Here is a 21297-nt window from a genome sequence, read left to right as displayed (position 1 = left end):
TCATACAATCTAAGCACTCAAATGAGCTTGCAGACTATCCATGTCTACTCTCATTTATAAATTAATAAGCTGAAGCTCAAATTGGGGAATACTTCTAGACCTACATCACCCAGTGGTAGATTTAAGTGACCCAGATTTTTTGATTCCAAACTCTGTACTTTTCATCTACTAAAGGCTTGAGGGCCTATTCTGTATTGGATACCACAGATATGAGTGTCCAACCTCAAGGCCCATTGCTATTGAACAAATGGTGGCAAAAGGGAAGGTTAAAAAAAAAAGATACAGCTTCATAGGAAATACATTTTGTATTATCAATTTTCCATTTATACAGAATTTTCATTTTCAGGCTTCCTAAAACATTCCCTTACACTACATTCTGGAAGATATTCCTAACAAGTACACAAATTGAACCAACTGGCAAATACCATTTCAAATTTTTTAAAAATTGCATTGAATTTCCACTCTTTTTAAGTGACTCCACTTCCTGTAAATAAAAGGTATAAGGAGAAAAGAAGAAATGGCACAAAGACATTTAAAATGTACTATAGAAACACTGCCTTTCTCTTTACATTTTTTATCTGTTAATATAACATTTCTTGGAGTATCTTTTTTTTCCTTTAAAGTTAATTTCCCCTGACAGAAAGTTTAAAAAAAATCAACATTATTATACATCAATCCAAAATTGTTATTTACCCTGGGTTAGTCTTGGGCATATGTATGACATGGTTTTGATAAATTACAAATATCTTCATAATGATATTGTTTCTTAGTCTTATTTACTTGCCTTTGAATATTCCCAAATCGTAATGATCATCCTGTGCCTCAAACCTCCATGCCTTTAAAGCTAATTACTGCCCCTCAAAGTCTCACTTTCTTCATCTGTACAATCGGTTTAATCAACAACTAAATCTTTCTGGTTGGACTTTTTGTAAGGATCTGCAAATGAGGGCATTAAGATCTCAAACTCCTTACCAGGGTTCACTCTACAAATTAGACCAACTCCACAATGGATTTACAAGGATGAATTCAAAATCCACCTTAAAAGCATTACATTTAAATGGACTTTGATAAATATTCTTTCACTGAATATTTGCAATTTATTGAAGCTCTGAAAAAAAATTAAAATCCCTACAGAATGAGGAAGCATAGTAGAATTTAACATGCAGTCAGGAAAGGAGGTTGTGTTCAAGTCCTGATTATGATACAGAGCTAACAAATTCTCAAAATTTCATCTGAATCAACAGTAGGCAACATGACATTGGAAGAGTACTAGTTTAGATTAGAGAAATAACTAAGAAATATCTCGATTTCTTCATCTGTAAAATTGAGCTGGGCTAGAAACTAGCTGGCTTCCAAGAGTCTTTCCAGCCCTGAATCTATCATGATATATTCATTAATATATGTGTTGTTTTTGGGAGGTTTCCTTACAAATGCTAAGGAAACAGAAGTGGGATAAATTCATGTTGAATGAATATCAGACTCTTCTTATAAATCACATAGAAAAGCAGGCCGAGTCTAGCATCACAGGCTGTTCAGAAATCTTCATAAGATCCTAAATGTATCTAATCCCAATAATGTATCTATTCACTCTTAAGATTTAAGATAACCATGTTAGAAAACTGAGTTTTTCTCATACAATATTCTATAAAGAATAACAAAACACACATCTTTAAACGCCTTTATTTTGAGAACTTAAAATCTGCACATGTACAAAAAACATCTGAACTTTTTTTAGAAAAAGCCTACACAATGTTTCATTGTTTTTATCCTATTAATATTCTACCATAAGGAAAGTTTTACAAAAAAAAAAAAAATTATATATATATATATATATGTATATATATATCAATCCAGTCTGTCTGCAGTTAGGCAAGTTAAAATATCCCTGTTACATTGAGGTATTAAACTGCAAACATTGATACTGTCAGAAAAACTGAAAATCCATTCACAAAAACAAATAAAAACCCCCTAAAACTAAGTTATCTTTCTTGGTTCATATACAGTAACTGAAAAAAAATTTCATTTGGAAAAGTGTCTTTAAAAAGAAAAACTTTCTCACTTATATAATTCTCCATTTTGAAATGGAAATGCATTTTAAAAAATGATAAAGGAAATTAATCTTACCAAAATGCACCCTAGCAAAGAAAAGAGTTTCAAGGTTTGCAATGCCATACTAATGACGTTTGGCTACAGTGTTCCATTTTCAAAGGAAGAAATATAATCTGGTTGGCAATTTCAACATTTCAGTGCTAAAAAGAACCCAGTCTTTTAGAAACGGACCAAAGGCACTTAAGAATGGCTCTAGTATGCTCCACAATGGCATTCTGGATCAGAGACAGCATCTGGCTGAACAACCAGTTCCCTTGGTAAAAGAAGTGTCCAGCTGAGGTAGCATTCTGTACTGCCCCGAGCACTTAGTTAAATGCAGGCCGAGAGTTTTTTTATACTTATTTTAAACATAAAAGTAAACTGGTAGAGAATGACCTTGAAAAAGAGCTTAACCGATTTTAAGATTTTTTTTTTCTTCAAACAACTTTTCAATCATCTAAGCAACAGGTCCAAAAACACCAGGAACCATCTTAGAGAATTTGAACATCAAAATATTGCCAGAGTTGAGCATATTTCTACCTCTGAGACCAAATCTACAGACTTTACAAAGATTGTTCTAGCAACCGAGCCACAGTCTACATAAGAGAGGGAACTTTTAAGAACTCAATGTCAGGTTCATTAGCAGCCTTTACTAAAAGTAGGAAAATTTATGCTGATAAACTGCAGGTTAAAAAAAAACTGAATGCCATATCCAACATTTTTTTTTAAAAGCCAAACACATATAAAATAAATCGCTCAAAGTTTATAGACTTTTAAAAGTGTGGGGAAGACAAATCTTTTTTAGGGAAAAGGTGAAGCTAATGTGTTTAAATAAAGCCTACTGGAAAACCCAATGCCAAGTTTTATCATCAAAGAAAGAAGTGCTTGACAGACAGAATCACCGCCCATTGCCGTATCCTGGGAAGAGCTGACTGAGGATGGTTTGCAGTGGCTGATTCACTTGCATAGCATAAGATTTACCCAGATCATACCGACAAGCTGGGCAACTGTACACCTCGGCTCGGAAGGATCGGTCCAAACAATCCTGCAATCAAAATTTGAAGGATTTTAGAAAAACAGCCCCCAAATGCAAAATCTTGATAACCCATGCTATGCTATGACTCTGAATTAGTTCTCACTTTTCTAAGCTAGCTACACTCTATACAGAGAATTCAATTCCAAGTCACTAAAATGACTATGTCCTTGCTACCTTTACTTGTCAATTCTTTACTATTAAGTATGGAAAAATATGAAGTTACCAGTGGATTTGTTAGGACCATCCAGACTGCTGGTTTTCACTTTATTTCCAAAGGCTAGATTCCTAAGGGGGGCATTTCTACAAACCAAGATCTAATATGAAAGATACTGGTAATAAATTGTTATATGAGTTCAGAGGATCATAGATAGTGTGATTGGAAGAACTGGAAGGAACAACAAGGAACAGTCCCTTCATTTGTACTAGATTACAAAAGGTCAAGGCTATTAAAAATGCTCTTAACAAATTCCTTTATAATTGAAATGGCATTTCCATCTAATCAAGTTGGATTTGGGGAGCTTTTGGGATTGCTTTTTAATCTCTAAATATTTATATAAATATGCTGACTTGCATCTAAATAATGCAAAACGTTGTTCTAAGAAAAAATGTCCAGGCATTTACATGGAATTCAAGAGTTATAAGAAATCTTAAATGTACTCTACTCCAAATCCCTCTTTAGACAAATCTCTTCCTTTTGCAAATAAAGTCAAGAGATTTCAGTCCCTTTCCCCAGGTCACAGATTACCACTGAAAGAATTAGGACTAGAATACATATCACCAAGAAGGCAGTGTTTTTTATGATGTTTCACTGGCAATTACCTGAACAAATATTAATATAAAACACTAAAGAATATTATAAAAAAATCTAAATGTCCTGGCTACAAAAAGGGAGTAAAATTAAGACTACAAATGCTCCAAACAAGACATGAGGACACCATAGTGATAAGAGATACTGTGGATCCATTGGTATCTTCATCAAGTCTGTTTCTAGGTCATTCAGCATTATCTCCCACACAGATACAACATGAATCTCAAACAGCACAGGACTGACCAACAATACTTACCTTGCAAACATTATGCTGACACACAGTGGTAATTGGCCGAAACACAACCTCTTGACAGCAAATACACAGGAATGTTTCTTCCACTTTATTCAGAAATTTCTATAAGATAAAAGACCATGTGAAGTCACCAATGAGATTGACCTTATATACAAAACACAATTCTCCAGAACATGCCTAGATAACACATTTAAGGTCCTTTCCACTTCTGAATCCTAAGTTAAAGTAAAATGTTCCTTAGTACTCAGGCTTTGTGAGTCACGAACAAACTAATTCACCTTTCTCTACAACATTAAGGCTTGCAAAGTGTTTTCCTCACAACAGCACTATGAGGTGGTAGTACAAGAATTATGATTCTCAAATTGCACATTGAGAAATGGAGGTTTGGAAAGGGACAATGATTTGCCAGAGTCATAAAGCTTAGTAAAAGTGACAAAGTAGAGACTCAGTTCAAATTTAGCTCCAAGCCCAGCGCTTTTACCATGAAATCAGATGGCCTCAGCAAATACAAAATCAGAAAACTTAAAAAACTAGTTATCAACACATGCTCTGGGTCCAAAAGAAAGTTAGCCCCACAATAATTAAATTGCTAACCTACCACTTCTTCCTAGTGAGTTTATATGTGAAATAATTTTAGGCAGAAAAAAAATTTAAAGGAATAAGTGTGCATGTAACATTGAAATATCCAAGCTCAGAATTCCAGTAAAATTAAGTCATAGAGAATTTCACAATTCAGAGCTTTGCATTTGTTCTTAACTGGGTATAACTTTCTAGACTGGATTATATATCAAAAGACCAGACCAGAACTGAATCCCATCTATGAAGGGCCCTCTAGTAAGATAATACCTTATCCAAAAGAAAAAATATTCCAGCTCCAGCTTTTTGAGAAAAATCAACCATTCCACAATAGGTAAATGGTCAAAAGTTATAAACAAGCAGTTTTTTGTAAAGACACACTATTATCAATCTTATGAATATCCCAATTTTTAAAATATTTTTATTAATTTTATAATTATACATTTTTGACAGTATATATGCATGAGTAATTTTTTTATAACATTATCCCTTGTATTCATTTTTCCAGATTTTCCCCTCCCTCCCTCTACTCCCTCCCCTAAATAACAGGCAATCTCATACATTTTACATGTGTTACAGTATAACCTAGACATAATATATGTGTGTAAATTCAATTTTCTTGTTGCACGTTAAGTATTAGATTCCTAAGGTAAAAGTAACCTGGGTAGATAGACAGTAGTGCTAATATTTTACAATGAATATCCCAATATTAATAGGAGAAACACAAATGAAAATAACTCGAGATTTCAGCTGTCCATTAAATTGACAAAAATTATAAAAGCAAAAATGGTAAAGAATGCATATGGTTTTATGGGAAGGAAGATAAACATATTAATGCACTCTTAGTGGAATTGTAAATTGTTTCAACTGTTCTGGAATATAATTTGGAACTATACTAGATTATACTTTAACCAATCCCACCCAAGGAGGTCAAGGACAAAAGGAAAGGTCCCACATATGCAAAATATTTATTGCAACATTTTTTTCTGCCAACTATGAACTGGAAACATAGTGACAATGCATGCCCACTGAATAGAAAACAGCTGAACAAACTGGTATGTTCAGGGCCATTAGGTGGCACAGTGCAGAGGACTCAATCATGCCTTGCCAATGGTAATATTACTCAGTAATTGGTAAATAGTTAATAAAATAAACAAAAATAGCATACAGATAATGTTAATACATGGTTTTCCAACAATATATAGCTGACAAGGATCACAGTTTAATGGCCCCTTTTCTGCTGGAGTTTGATACCACTGGCAGAGTGGACAAGGGGTCAGGATTTGACTGACTGTAAAATTATGTGTCTCTCCTAAGCAAGTAAATCAAGCACTCTCTGCCTGTTTTCTACTCTGAAATAGCGATATTAGCATATACTTTCTAGGGCTGTTATGAGGATAAAATAACATAACATATACATAAAACACTGCAAATCTTAACACACTATATAATAATAGCTATTATTATAAAGTACTACTTACTGCAACTAGAAGAAATGACAAATGATATACAAAATGAAATATTCTGAGAAATTTACAATGATTTGTAAGAACTGATATGGAGCAAAGTAAACAGAACCAAGAAAAATAATTTATACAATGACAAATGAAAAACATCAAAATTCTGATCATTGCAGTAATGAACTTGATGTGCCTGAGTAATAATGGAATATGTCACCCCTTCTTTGGTAGAGAGAGATTTTGGGTCTGGGAAAAAGGCACATACTGTCAGCCACAGTTTATGTAATAAGTGTGTTTTGCTTTACTATACTTCATTATTCTAAGAAAGAGTTCTATGTGTGGAATAGGGTAAAGTCACTGGGAAACGATGGTGACTAAAAACATCAATAAGACATTTAATAACAAAAAAATCATCTAGCTTTCTCAGAAGATAGCACTGGAATGATGATACCTAGGAAGCCACTAAAGTATCATCCTAATATGACGCTTACATAAAATAGCCTTTTTGAAGAAATGAAATTCCTGATAGAATTAAGTTAAGGACACCATCTGATACATTATCTCCAAAACATTACATTTGTATATACTATAGTCACTGTAGTTTTTCTCAAAGGAAAGGTTTTCATGTTCAATTTGTTTTACCCATTAATAACCATTTCAAAATTTCTCTTAAAAATAAATTATTCAATGCTTCAAAAAGATCTGTGATTTCACAGATATTGAACACTAATGAAAAAAATCAAAATTTCTACCATCCCCAAAAGACTGTCTTTATAAGTAATGGAAAGAAGACAAAGGAAGGGAGGAAAGGAGGAAGGGAGAGAGGAAAGGAGGAAAGGAGGAAAGGAGGAAGGGAGGAAGGGAGAAAGGAATGGAGGAAGGGAGGGGGAGAGGGAGGGAGAGAAGGAAGAAGGGAGGGAAGGAAGAAGGGAGGGAGAGAAACACCCTTTAATCTACAACACCTGACTCTCCATGTTCTCAGATGACAGAAACACTGTCTCCAGACCCTAAAAGCCAAGTCTTTCTTATGTGGTGGCTCCTGCAACTTATACATTTCTGGCACAGGGTTTTAGAATTCAGGTTTAGACACCACATTCCTGGTTCATTCAGACCCTTTAACAAATGCCCTTATGCAAAGACTGAAAAATAAAATCTCCATGCCTACCGGTCCATCCTTCAGTGCACCTAATACTTCGTTCCACAGTTTTTCATTGGATTCATCATTCTTAATGAGAGTCTTCTGCTGGGAGGTGAGCTTGTATGGCTCCACTTTAGTCTTCTTGGACACTGTACTAAGAGAGGCCAGAAAGGTCTCCCTGCCCCCTAAAAGAAAGAACACCTGGTCAGCCCAAGGGAATTCAAAACCTTGAAGTAAAGCTGCAGAACGTACAGTGCTACTCAAATACCAACCTGTTGACTTCCTTTTCCTTTTCCCTTTTCCTTTCCTTGGGGATGTCAATTCTTCATCATCACTCTTATTATTTTCTTTTTCCTTCTCTTTATTAGCAACTGCTTCCAAATATCCTTCAGGATACTGAAAGATAGAAACAAAGTCAAATGAAAAATATACCAACTTTCTAGCACTCATGGTTTCCAAGAGCTTTACAATCCCGAGTTATTTGCCAACTACATTCTTCTCTTACTGTTGGCCAACACAAATGCTCTCTTGAAGTTAATACCACTGCTTGCCTGTTCCCCAATAATTCCAGATATATCACAGCCTCTAGGCTTTTTTCATTTGCTAATTATCTCTTCTCAAATAGCCCCTCTTGCTTATTCTCAAGATTCTGGCTTCCTAACCTCTTACAGGAATATTCATTTTTCCAAGTCTTCTAACTCCCAATGTAAGCTCCAGTCAATATTCACTTTTGTATGAAATCAGATATTATGGGTAATCTTACTTAACTGGTTGTTGTCCTTCATTCTTGAAGAGAAACAAAATGACATCAACATGTTAGACTTAAATTATGGTCTGTTCAACTGGCTGGTCAGACCAACACAAGCTCAGAATGCTCTATCTCAGGTCAGACACAAATGGTCCATGTGAACATCTGGGAAGGACTTTTCACATATCACATTTCATTTGAGCTATTTCAATTCTGTTGTGCCCACAGAGCACAGCACCTTCTCTGATGAGAGCATCATGCTGGGTGGTCCTGTAGCAGTGTCTCCCATGTCTCATTATCAATTCCAAAGCTCTTAAGAAACACTGAGGATATCATGGTATTGCTTTTTCTGACTACCACTATAGTCTTTTTTTTTTTTTTTTAGCAGCAAATATTCCTCCTCAGCTTGTTAACAGGATGATGAATGCTCCCTTTTGATATCCCTAATGGCAAAGATATCTCCCATTTCTTCGATAGCACCCAGAGCAATACTATGTACACAGTTGGCCTTTAAGAAATATTTGTGGAAATGAATCATAGTGTTTTACTAAAACATATACATTATCCTTTCACGATATGAAAAATGCATAAAGCCAAAGAAAAGATTTCTGCATGAATTTGGAGGGGAAGAGATAAGTTAAATGAATTCTAAAATCTCAACTTTTTTAATTTCTTGATTCTATGAAAACATGAAAGAAAACAAAATCTTGATCAAAAATCTTCCACCAGGGCTTGAACACTTTTACTTCTAATAAGTCTTTTTGATTTGGATTTTTATTTCAGTTTTCACAACCTAAAATCTTCTATTGTGCCAAAATTATACTAAAAGGACAACTCTTTGTGATCTCAAGAATATAGGATCACTTTTTATTGACTCTTTAAATAGTCCCACACCAATCAATTCACTATAAACTGACTTGCCACAACAGAGGAAGCTCTTTGATTAATATCAGAGAGGCAACCAGATTGATAGAATCCCCATCTAGTGAGTTGGGTTAAAAATCAGGAAGATCTAAATTCAAACACTGCTTCAGTCACCATCTAGCAATGTGACCCTGGACAAGTTATTTCAACTCTCTGTCAAACAGGGATATGATCAGTACATACCTCCCTGTGAAAACCAAATGATACAATATATTAGCAAACTTTAAAACACAATCTGTAAATGTAAGCTATTAACATTACGTAAAGCCAAGTGAAATTTAGAATCTCAGAAGAGTAGGAATGTTAGACTATTTTCATCCTATAAAAAATAATAAATGGCTCCAAGATTCCTCTTGCCACTCCATGCCCAATTAGTTTTTAAATGCCCTATCCATGTTTGGTGTGTGATAGTTTTTGGTAATGTTTGAAGAAATAAAAAACTCCAAATTAATCTTGAATATAAAGAACTATACCTGAACACATCAATTAAATACAAAAACATACAACCTAAACAAAAAAGGGATTGATTAGTGGTCCTCTGGCTCTGTGTTTCCTGTTTCAAATTTCCCAGTGACAGAAGTATTGTAAATACAACTACCAATGGTGCCCTAAGGGAGTTGATGTTTTGTGCTCCTGCAATCAGAGAAGGCGGGAATATATAAGCATCTAACACAAAAAGACATGACCTCAAATCTAAAAACCAACAGCAATCCCAAAAGAAAAAAAGAAAATCTAGCGGCTGATAACAATTATGAGTTAACATTTATATGCATTTTAAGGTTTGCAATGATTTGATTCTCTTAACCTCTAAAAATTTATAGCTGAAGAAAGGAAGGCTTAGAAAAGTACTGACGTGATCTGCACAATCCCACAGCTATTAAACCACTACAAAAGACTTGGAACACAGGCGTATATCTACTTTCAAGTTCTAGTTGTCCTCTCAACAGTGAGTAGGGTCCATTCAACTATATTCAATATTAATGAAGATAGAAGCCAAATACAATCATGTATTTTATCATAAGAGACAATATAAAATTGTAGAAAGAATAATGAATTTGCAGTTGGACAATCCGAGTTCAAATACAAACCTGAATGCCTAGTGTGACTATGTACAAATCACTTCCCTTACAACTAATTTTGTTTCCTCAGTTACAGAGCAATGGGACTTATATTTGGATGACCTATTTTATAAGATCATGAGCAAAGTTTTTTATAAACCACTGCAACACTATAGCAATAGCACCATAGCAACAGCAGAAATTATTAGTATCTGTTTTGCTGATTCCAGTTGTATGAACCACATTAAAGTCAGGACTTGAACCCTAAACCTTCCTATAAATAAACAAGTGGCTATTCTACCTCTTCTTTCGACAGCAATTACTACAAAAGTAACATCCAGTCCATCTCACACATTAGTCTCAGTAAATTTGAACAATTCTCAACTTATCTCACAAAATGCATTTCCCAATACAGTTCAGACGTTTTCAAGAGCAGTTATTCATCAACTGAGGTCTTGAAATCCAGCCTTCAAAGCCCTAAACAATCTAGCACAAATCTTTCTTATGGCCCTATCTCACAGGCTGACCCTTCTCATGCATTTCTATAAGCACCTTTTTGGCCCATGCTTCTCTTAAATGTAGCATTCTCCCTCCATTACCTCTGAATACTGTAATCTCACTTGTCCTTTAAGGCCCAATTCAAAGGCCACTTCTTCAATGAAGTTTTCCCTAATATCTACCCAGATTTCTTATTACACTTTATCTAGACCTCTCCTTTGTATTTATCACTCCAACTAATAAGTATCAAGTTTCAAGTTTTACTTCTTCCATGGATTGAAAATTTCTCGTGGGAACACTTTACCCTTATCTCTAACACCTACAAGAATATACATTACTTAACAAATACTTACCAAAGCCAAACCAGGAAAACAATATACACCAAATGCAACAATATAAGTGGGGGAAAAAAAACAACCAACAACATGAAATTAGATAACTATAATGATAATGCTCAAAGAGGAGAAAAACATAGTTCATTCTCATTTTTGCAGAACTTTGCAAAAAAAAAAAAAAAAAAAACAAAACTGTGGATATAGAATACTGTCCATTGTACCAGATTTGTTGGATATTTAGGTTGGTTTTTGCTGAACTGTTTTTCTCCTTTCTCTTTATAATTTTTGTTACATAAGCAATGGCTCCCTTGGGAGGGGAAAAAGGCTATATTTGGAAATAAAGGTGATATAAAAACAAAAAAGTCAGTTAAAAATTTAAAAGTGTAAAATAAGTGTTTACCATCCTGAATTTAATCTCCCATAAGACATTAGCAAACTTATCCTATATATAAAAGGCCTATATTCAAAGGGCTAACCTGGAAGAACTAGGTAGGCAGTGTTCCTTAGTCAAGGATAATTGGCTTTGAAGATATAATTAGCAGTTTCTAGCCCATCCTCCACAGAGATATCTGCCATTATAATATAATCCAACATAGTTCTTGCCATGACCTTACCTGCATTGTTAAGCCAAGTTTCTTCATCCTGTCTTTCCCTTCCCTTGTCCATGGGCCAGGTTCATCATCATCCCTCCTGAGGAGGTAACGCCACACAAGGAAACCAGATTTCCCTTTTTCAGGCCAATACTTCACTACCTGGAAAGGGTTGGAAATTAAATATAAATTAATATGAAAATGAACGAAATGAATAAGGAGGAAAAACCCTCACCCAGTCAACATAGGGAAAAAAAATACTTTTAACACTAAAGAGGGAAAAATTCACACCAAAAATTACCTTATATATGCCATCATATCGATTCCCTTCAGCTGGGGCATATTTACTGTGTTTCCCTCCTTTAACGTTTCTCACCACTCTGACTGGCTTCCCAGCTCGCCAGTCCTTGGCTTCAGCTCCACCTCGGTCATTAATAGGAGCACTGCAGTTCAAAGCCAGAGCTCTAAGAGATCACAGGGTAGAAAACATTAGGAAGTGATAGTCTAAAACGAGACAGAGACAGGCAAAAAACACACATACCATATGTGGAAAGTGAATATGGCAGGATGAGGAATGAAAAAAAAAACCTGAGTTTATTTCATACACTGAAAATGCAAGTCTTTAGCTACCCCTAAAAAAAGGAATTAGAATAATAAACTAATGGGTAAACTAAGTCAATACAATAAAAATGATAATTCAACCTAAATTAATTTACTTATTTGATGCTATAACAAAAAAACTACCAAAATATTATCTTATAAAGTTAGAAAAAATTGTAACAAAATTAATCTTGAAAAAAAAAAAGGTCAAGAAAATCAAGGGAATTGAAAAATCAAAACAATCTGGTACCATTTAAGAAATAGAATGATGGATCAGTGGACTACTTTAAGCACACAATAGTAAGTATAGTAAATGACTACAGTAATCTAATGTTTAATAAATTTAAAGATCCAAGTTTTTGGGACAAGAACTCACTATTTGACAAAAACTGGGAAAAATGGAAAGCAATGGCAGAAACAAGGTGGAAAATGTCTCACATCATATACCAAGAAAAGGTCAAAATGGGTATGTAATACCATAAGCAAATTAGGGAAGCATATAATAGTTTACCTGTTAAAATTATGGATATAGGAAGAAATTATGACCAAACAAGAGAAAAAGGAAAGCAAAAAGTTAGAGGAAAATTTGACTAACAAATTTCTCTGATAAAGGCCTCACTTCTCAAATATATAATAGAGAATAGAGTCAAATTTGTAAGAATACATGTCATTTTCCAACTGATAAGTGGTCAAAGGATATGAACAGGAAGTTTTCAGATGAAATCAAAGCTAGTTAATCGTATGGAAAAAATACTCCAAGTCACTATTAGAGAAATGAAAATAGAAAAATCTCTAAGATATCACCTAACACCTATCAAACTGGCTAAGGAAAATGATAAATGTTGGAAGGGATGTGGGGAAAAAAAAATAACATTAACACTAATGCATTGTTGGTGGAGTTGTGAATTGTTCCAACCATGCTGGAGAGCAATTTGGCATCTCCCCCCCCCCCCCAAGCTGGGGTTAAGTGACTTGCCCAGGGTCACACAGCTAGGAAGTGTTAAGTGTCTGAGATCAGATTTGAACTTGGGTCCTCCTGAATTCAAGGCTGGTGCTCTATCCACTGCGCCATCTAGCTGCCCCAGGAGAGCAATTTGGAACTATGCCCAAAGAGCAATAAAACTATTCATACCTTTTGATTCATCAATACCATCATTAGATTTGTAAGCCAATTTTTAAAAATGAAAAGGATCGATAGGTACAAAAATATTTATAGAAACTTTTTTTTGCAGTAGCAAAGAATTCAAGATTTAGAGAATGCCCTCAACTGGAGAATGGCTGAATAAGTTTTGACCATGATGGAATATTATGTTATAAAAAATGAGGAACAAGATGATTTAGAAAAACCTGGAAGATTTAAATGAAGTGATGCAAAGTGAAATGAGCAGAACCAGAACATTGTACACAGTAACAGCAATATTGTGTGATACTCAAATGTGAATCACTTAGCTATTCTCAGCAATACATTGATCTAATACAATTTCAAAGACTTATGATGAAAAATGCTTCCTATTTCCAGAGAAAGAACTATGGAATCTGAATGGAAATCAAAGTATATTTTTTTAAACAATTTTTCTTTGTGTTTTGAGAGATGTGTTTTCTTTTGCAAAATGACTAATGTGGAAATATTTTTGCATGACTTCAAGTGTATAATTGTTTGCTTCCTCATCAATGAAAAAAGAGGAGAGAGAAAGAATATGAAACTCAGAATTTTTTTTAGCTGAGGCAATTGAAGTTAAATGACTTGCCCAGCATCACACACAGCCAAGAAATGTTAAGTGTCTGCATCCAGATTTGAACTCAGATCTTCCTGACTTCAGGGCTGGTGCTCTATCCACTGTACTACCTAGCTGCCCCTCTGAATTTAAAAAAAAAAAAAAAAAAAATCCAAAATGTTAGGGCAGCTAGGTGGAGCACTGGTCAGTGCTTCCTGGCTGTGTGACCCTAGGCAAATCACTTAACTCAAATTGCCTCAGCCCCCCCCCAAAAAAAAAAAAAAGTTAAAAATTGTTTTTACATGTAATTTTTTTTTTTAATTTAAATTAGGAACATAAATTAATTTTTCCCTTCTCCCAAGTTCAACAGCAAAGAATTCTTGTTTAACACTATTAACTGAATAAATACTTCCCTCCCAAACTAAATCCAGTTAAGAATTTAACAGTAACCAGGAAAGAAATCCATAAAATCATGATACCTGTTCATGTTGGTAAGTTTCTGATCACAGGACTGCTCTGCAGTCCGTTTGTTGCCAGAAAGATCTCTGCCCCCACTGCCTGTATAAGTGAAAGAGTTGCCATGATCCTGAAGTAGAGAAGCACACAGAACAAGGCTTGGTTAAACCTATTTAGTTGACCAGGGAATAAGATTAGACTGCACCTGGGAGATTCTGGTATAGACACTCACAATTATAAAACAACACTTACCACATCATCTTCATAGCCCCCTGCCAGGACCAGAGAGTAAGCGCCATCATTGCTTCTTCCGTGTATACCTGCCACATGGGGCCTATGGACACCAGACTCGCTCACCTAAGAAAAGCACAACAAATCATGTCTTGACAAACATGACTCAGAAACCAGACCATATCTTACAAAGTGGAATTATCAAAAACTTTTCAAAAATCCCATATGTAGATTTTATATATGTTGATTTTAGTTAGTAACAACTTTATACTTAAAGATTACAGATTATCATATAATCTTTTGTGCTCATAAAAGCTTAACTTAAAAGATGGAGGGCCCTCAAGTCACTTGGTTAAACCAATATTTAAATTGTGAATGCCCTCTACAATACTAATACCATCAAACCTCTTTTAAGTAGAGTAATTTAAGTAATGTACTTAAAGATTTCCAGGGATGGAACAGAGGAAACACTCAAAATATAACATAATGGTGATCATGCTTGTGAACTAATTGAACAAATCATAGTAAAAAATGAACTGGCTTAGGAAAGAGTCTAGGATTTGAGTACAAGTCTTCTCTATCACTATCTGATCTTAAGTGTCACTTGACCTCTATTAATTTCCTCATCTATAGAATAGCAGGGCTGACCCAGTTGATTGATTGATCTCTCAGAACTATTCCAGCTCTAATGTTCTAATATTTAAATATAACTTGTTTAAAAAGAAAACAATAGCTTAAACACAATCTTAAATCTTAAAATCATTTTGAAGGGACTAAGAGGTATTTTTAAAATTTTTATTTTATTTTATTTTTGCTGTGGAGGATGGGCACTAGCTGGCATAAATAAACAAAATAGGATTTTAAGTACCTCCTCCCCAAAAAGATTTTCTTTTAACACAAGACTAGATCATAAAGCAAGGCTATTCCAGACCACTATATCTTATCACTTTTAGATCACATTCAATCTAGATCAATTCTGAAGAGAACCTAAAACTTAATGAACATAATCCTCCCTTTCCATTAAACTATCACCACAAACTTACAGACTGCCATGTTATTATACCTGCACTCTGAACTTCCACATGGTACCAACAGGAATCCCAGGTATTGGTCCATAATGATTAGAAGGAACAATAGTGCACTCCCTTGTGCGACCCACACATGCCATACCCTGTATTAAAAATAATAAATTAATTTATAATAAATAAATTAAAATAAATAATAAATAAATTTGGGAGACAAAAATCAGTTTTAAAAAAAAACCAACCTTAATGTATCACTAAAATATCAAAATGAATAAAAAGTTGTTTTCCATACCTTGCCCCAATCTCTTTGAGATGATGATGTAGCAGATGCCATCTTTGCCTTCTTTTTGCTCTCTTTTAACTTCTCCCCAGCCAAGACCACTTCACTAGCATCATTCCGACATTCAGGGCAATACCTACAATTAAACACTTGTAAAATTATCCACTGGACATAGCAGGGTAACAGTTAAAATGAGTGAAAGATTTGGACATATTTCTTAAATTATCATAGTACATTTATTTTGGAGAAAAAGCTAACTGCCTTCAACCTCCCTCACTTGTTCTTCAAAAGGATATTTTTAATAGTCTTGTCATTTTTACATCCACAACATTTCTTCTACTTCACCCATCCACCTCATTTAGGTCCTATTACCTCTCATCAAAACTATAGTAACAGCCTCCTAAATTGTCTTTGTCTTAATCTCCCTTTTCTTCTTTTTCTCTAATCTATTCTCCAAACAGAGATCTGACCTAGTCACTCCACTATTCAATATAACTGGAATATCTCCAAATTACCTCTAGAGCAAAATTAATCCATTTGGAATGCCTGAAGCCCTTCACATTTTCTCTAAACCTGTCTGTCTTTAGACTTCTAACACATTACTCCCCTTCATATATTCTGCAGTTCAATCAAAACAGCTTTCTTCACACCTGATATTCCATTTCCTCTCTCCTCTCTCCTGGTCTTTGCCCCAAGCATGGAATGCTCTCCCTCCTTATCTCTATATCTGAGTATCCTAAAGCTCAAAAATAAGAGTACAACTTTATACTTAAATATATGCATACAGTCTCTCCCCTGTAGTGTTAGCTCCTCAAACACAGGGGCTATTTCATCTTTATCTTAGAATCCCTAAAGTCCAGCAGAAAGCCAGGTACATAGTAGTTGCTTAATAAATGTTTGCTGATTGAATGAAAATATCCTTTTCATCTTATCCCATCAATGTCAGGAAGAAACAGCTATGCTATAACCAAGACTGCATTGGCTGTGGTGTCAGGAAGCCTCAAGATGGTTTCCAAGGCTATTTCCTATTACCTGATATTGGGTAACTTCACTCTGCTGGACCTCAGCTTCTTTACCTATAAAATGATGCAAAAACCTATACTTCCTACGCCAAAGCTCTGTTTCAAGTCAAGTATTTGACAAACCTTCAAGTACATAAAATGCAAATTATTTGTACTATAGTCAACAGAGGCTTCACATCTCCCTACCCTATCTCTACAGAACACTCACTTCACCCAGTTTGTTCTATTTCTTTGATGTCTTTCCACAGAAGATTCTCCCTCTATAATGCATACATAATACTACTCCTTCCAAAACTCCAAGTTTCACCACATGCCCCCACGTGATCCCATTCTCATCATTCCCCCCTCCCCCAGCCCCTCAGCACATCTAAATCAATCCAGGCAGTCTGGCACACACAGACAGGCACAGAGCTGAGTGCTAGGTTCTCGGTGCTTCCTTTGCCTCATTCCTCCAAGCTCCAGCCTGGCCCATCAGAGCTTCCCAGGCAGCTGCCAGGTATTTCCTATATCTTATTCCAACTTTCCCACCCCAGCCTCAACCCACCTAAATCTGTTCTTCAGATCCCCCAAACGGAGTCTAGTGAAAAAGCAAACTTAAGGGTTTGATAAGTGGCCCTGTCAGTCTCTCACAACCACTTCTCTGTAGCCCTTTCCTCAGAAAGCACAAAGACTCACCAGTCCTCATCATCTGGAATCCGGCTCAGTGGGGGATTGAGACAATAGATGTGGAAAGCCATGTCACACTCATCACACATCAGCTGCTTGTCAGGGTCTTGCTTTCCTCCACACACATAGCAAGCACACATTCTGCAGGTCTTATTGGGGTTATCTTTACAGTGCTTACAAATGGGGCCACTCTGTCCTAAATGCAGAAGATCATGAAGCAGAAATAGACACCAACACATCAGTTTAGTAAAGCCAGTATTCTAATGTCAAAGTTTGAGAACAATACTAAAGACATTCCATGAGAAAACATTGGAGATTAACCAGGACTCACTTTTCAAAGGATTTTCGAAACCAACTGGGCTCACACTGCCAGGTTCCTCAATTTTGTAAACTTCATCCACAAAAGTTATTCTACAATCATTCAGAGAATCGCCCGCATCCCTATAACAAATTCATGCATAAAATTAAGCTTTTGCCATGACAATCAATCACTTATTCCTTCAATATCCTGAAATCAGTTTTTACATAATTCAAATAAGTACATATTCACTATGACACCTACTACAAAACTGATAGTATCCCATTTTACAAAAAGCAGGGAATGGGAAAAAAGAATCAAAATTGTGTGTTGACTATCTAGCTTATGAAGGATAATGAGACAAATGTATAGTGCATGAAGCGGTCTTACAGTGCTAAGATAGGTACCCTAACTCAGGTAAGAGCTGAGTCATCTAACACTAAATTTAGTGTTCTTCCTAGTCAACCAACAGAACCATTTCTTAAGGAGCACTGGTGATAGGGATGGGCAGGGCCTGGCCTGGGCTTCTATGGGATTCATTGAAGTGGGAGCCTCCTCTACTTATAAAGGAATCTGTAGCCTTGAAGAGTTGCGGAGGGATGAATGGGCTATTACATGACCAGTCTTGCCAGAAACACTAAAAATACCCCACCCTCACCCCTGGGGAAAAAAACCATGATCTTTGACTTCAAGCAGCTTACATTCTATCAGGGGAGAGAATATGCATATATATTATATATAACATATATACTCCCAAAAAAGTGAGTATGTGAGTTCATGAAAGAGGCAGATTTAGGGAAGGGAAAATTTATGGAGAGGAGGACCTAACAGAAGATAGTCCTATATCACTTACCTTCCCAACTCAAAGTGCCAGTGACTTCCCAGGCTGTTCAAATACCCAAGAACCAACTATTTCCTCTTTCCATCTTCCCCTTTCTGGGCAAAAGCTTCAGACTTAACATTAATACTGAGACTTCTGAGTCAGCCCCAGACCCCTTCCATATTCCCACTTTCATTATTCTTTTGGGAGGCAAAATTTTAAAAGATATTAGTAAGTCCCACATATACATGGGCCAAGTAATAAAGTCCAACTCAAAAAACATTTAACACTTGCTATTATATAGGTAGCTAAGTGGCACAGTGTAGAGGCCCAAGCCTGGAGTTAAAATGTGGCCTCAATTTACTTGCAATGTGAACTCAGGCAGTTCCTAAATCATTTGTCTGCCCTCACATTTCTCATCTATAATATCTGGATAACATATCTCCTGCTTTATAGGATAGTCGTGAGGATCAAATTAGATAGTATTTGTATTAGCAACTAATAGTAAGTGTAATAATAGTAATAGTAAGTGCTAAATGTTTATTTTCTCTTTCTTTACTATAGGCAATATACTATGCTAAGGGATACAAAGTTTATGATTTTTGCTTTACTAAGCTTACAGTATGCTTGGAGAAAAAACAGAGAACTAATAAATAACAACTTATAAGTACATTAAAGACGTGACATAAAGTGCTTTCAATGTGAAGTCTGAGGGAGGAAGTAGAACATGGTAGGGAAAGGGGGAAGGCACATTAGAAGAGGCACTTAAAGAGTGGGCAGGGACAATGTTCCAACCTCAGGGATCGTACTTGGAGCTTTCAGGAAAAAGGAGAACAAAGAAGTACAGAAAATGATTATGTTTTCATTTGTTCACTTAAAACACACATGTGTCAGAAAGGGAAGAAGGGTAAGAAGGAAGCTTGAAGTAGGATGACTAGTCTCTATAGCTGACAAGTATAGGATCTACACTCCACCTAAGATACAGGTGACAAATTACTCTTTTAAAACTTTGTCTAGACAAAAATAAAGTATTAATATAGAAGAAAGGAGAGAGGGCACCATGATGCTAATGATAGGCAGAGAAAGACAATACAAAGTACTTCTCAGTATAGCTGTTAAAGGGATTTAGGAGCATGTAATGAAGGCTGCAGAAGTGTATGAGATCACACTAGCACCAATCCCTAAACATGACTTGACTTGGCACTGGTACTATATCCCCATCACAGAGGAACTCTTGACTTAGAACTGGCAGCAAGCTCAAAAATCTGATCTCCACATGTGGCGGGGAAGTAATCCAGTTTAAACAGGTGGTAAGAGCAGGAGGTGGATTTGAAGCTCAAGTCCTCCAACTGCAAACCTCAGACTCTTTCCACCAAAGCAGACATTTTTACATGGAGCTAAACAGTCTTTGCAGGGTCATCATTATCTCTTAAGATTGCCAAGATCTTTAAATTAGTTTATAATGATTAAAAATTTTAATCAAGTTTTCACATAATACAGAACATTTAACTCAATCTACTTCCTTTTGCCTAATCCATATATCACTCACCAAGTTATTATAAAAGCTTAAAAGAGAAACTTTACTAATCAATTAGTCCAGAGTTTTACAGATCAGGAAACTGAAGCTGGAGAAAAGTAGAACAACTAGCTCATAGCAGACCTGGGACCAGAACATAGACCCTGGCTCTGCTATGGATCCTGTGGCTCCTAAACTAAGGCCTGACAGTATTTAATCTTTCATAAAAACGTCAAGTCAATGTTAGCCTATGGTTTCATCTGTTAATCTGTGACTTCATCAGTGTAAAGAATTACTAGGAGAGAAGTCCCATAGAAACTGAGAAAGATAATCTATCATATCTATCTATGGGCAATGAGTGGTTAAATGACTTTCAGTTCATGATCATATAGCCAATATGCAAAGACCAGACTTAAACCCAGGTCAGTTCTCTGTTCCATCTCTAATAATTTATGATAATGTGTGAAATTAAATGTAACTCATTTTTAATACCCAAGAACCAACTATTTCCTCTTTCCATCTTCCCCTTTCTGGGCAAAAGCTTCAGACTTAACATTAATACTGAGACTTCTGAGTCAGCCCCAGACCCCTTCCATATTCCCACTTTCATTATTCTTTTGGGAGGCAAAATTTTAAAAGATATTAGTAAGTCCCACATATACATGGGCCAAGTAATAAAGTCCAACTCAAAAAACATTTAACACTTGCTATTATATAGGTAGCTATATCCCACAAACCATGAAGTAAGAGTTATCACTTTCCCCACTAAGAAGATGAAGAAACCTAAGTTGAGGGCAAAAGTAACTTCTGCGAAATGGTTTCTTTTGAAACACCTAGCTGAAGCAATGGATGACTCAGTTAAGGTTTCTCCCTGGTTTGCATGTATTTAGAAAACTAATCTGAAAACTTAACGTTGTTAACCAATCCTCCTTGTAGAGTCCTTAAAAAAAGAGCTGAGACTCTTCCATCCTAGCACTTTCCCTTTTAGGAGTGTTCCCAATCCCTAAGTTCAAATTCTTGAAACTCAGAGAGGTAGGCCCTTAGATATTTGACTACCAAAGAAATCACAGCAAGTCAAAAGTAAAGACAATTTCAACTTTTTTTTTCTATATTAAAACTTAGTTCTCAGAGATGATTCAGGAGTCAAATCCCAATC

The 21297-nt window shown here is 35.6% G+C and overlaps 1 protein-coding gene across 1 annotated transcript in view; it reads right to left on the bottom strand.

The window, feature by feature from the left end:
• Positions 1–2831: 2831 nt before the first annotated feature.
• The window catches only part of UHRF1 (ubiquitin like with PHD and ring finger domains 1), a 41453-nt gene continuing 22987 nt past the window's right edge, over positions 2832–21297 (bottom strand). The window contains 12 exon segments of the mRNA XM_074308520.1: positions 2832–3133; positions 4189–4287; positions 7387–7544; positions 7632–7755; positions 11537–11674; positions 11814–11976; positions 14307–14413; positions 14536–14640; positions 15578–15685; positions 15832–15955; positions 17517–17703; positions 17839–17948. Coding sequence (XP_074164621.1) covers positions 2987–3133; positions 4189–4287; positions 7387–7544; positions 7632–7755; positions 11537–11674; positions 11814–11976; positions 14307–14413; positions 14536–14640; positions 15578–15685; positions 15832–15955; positions 17517–17703; positions 17839–17948 — 1570 coding nt within the window. The 3' untranslated portion in view covers positions 2832–2986.

The sequence above is a fragment of the Sminthopsis crassicaudata genome, chromosome 1, assembly GCF_048593235.1.
Source record: "Sminthopsis crassicaudata isolate SCR6 chromosome 1, ASM4859323v1, whole genome shotgun sequence".
NCBI lineage: Eukaryota > Metazoa > Chordata > Mammalia > Dasyuromorphia > Dasyuridae > Sminthopsis > Sminthopsis crassicaudata.
The sequence above is the reverse complement of the archived record's forward strand: the minus strand, read 5'-3'. Positions and strand labels throughout refer to the sequence as shown.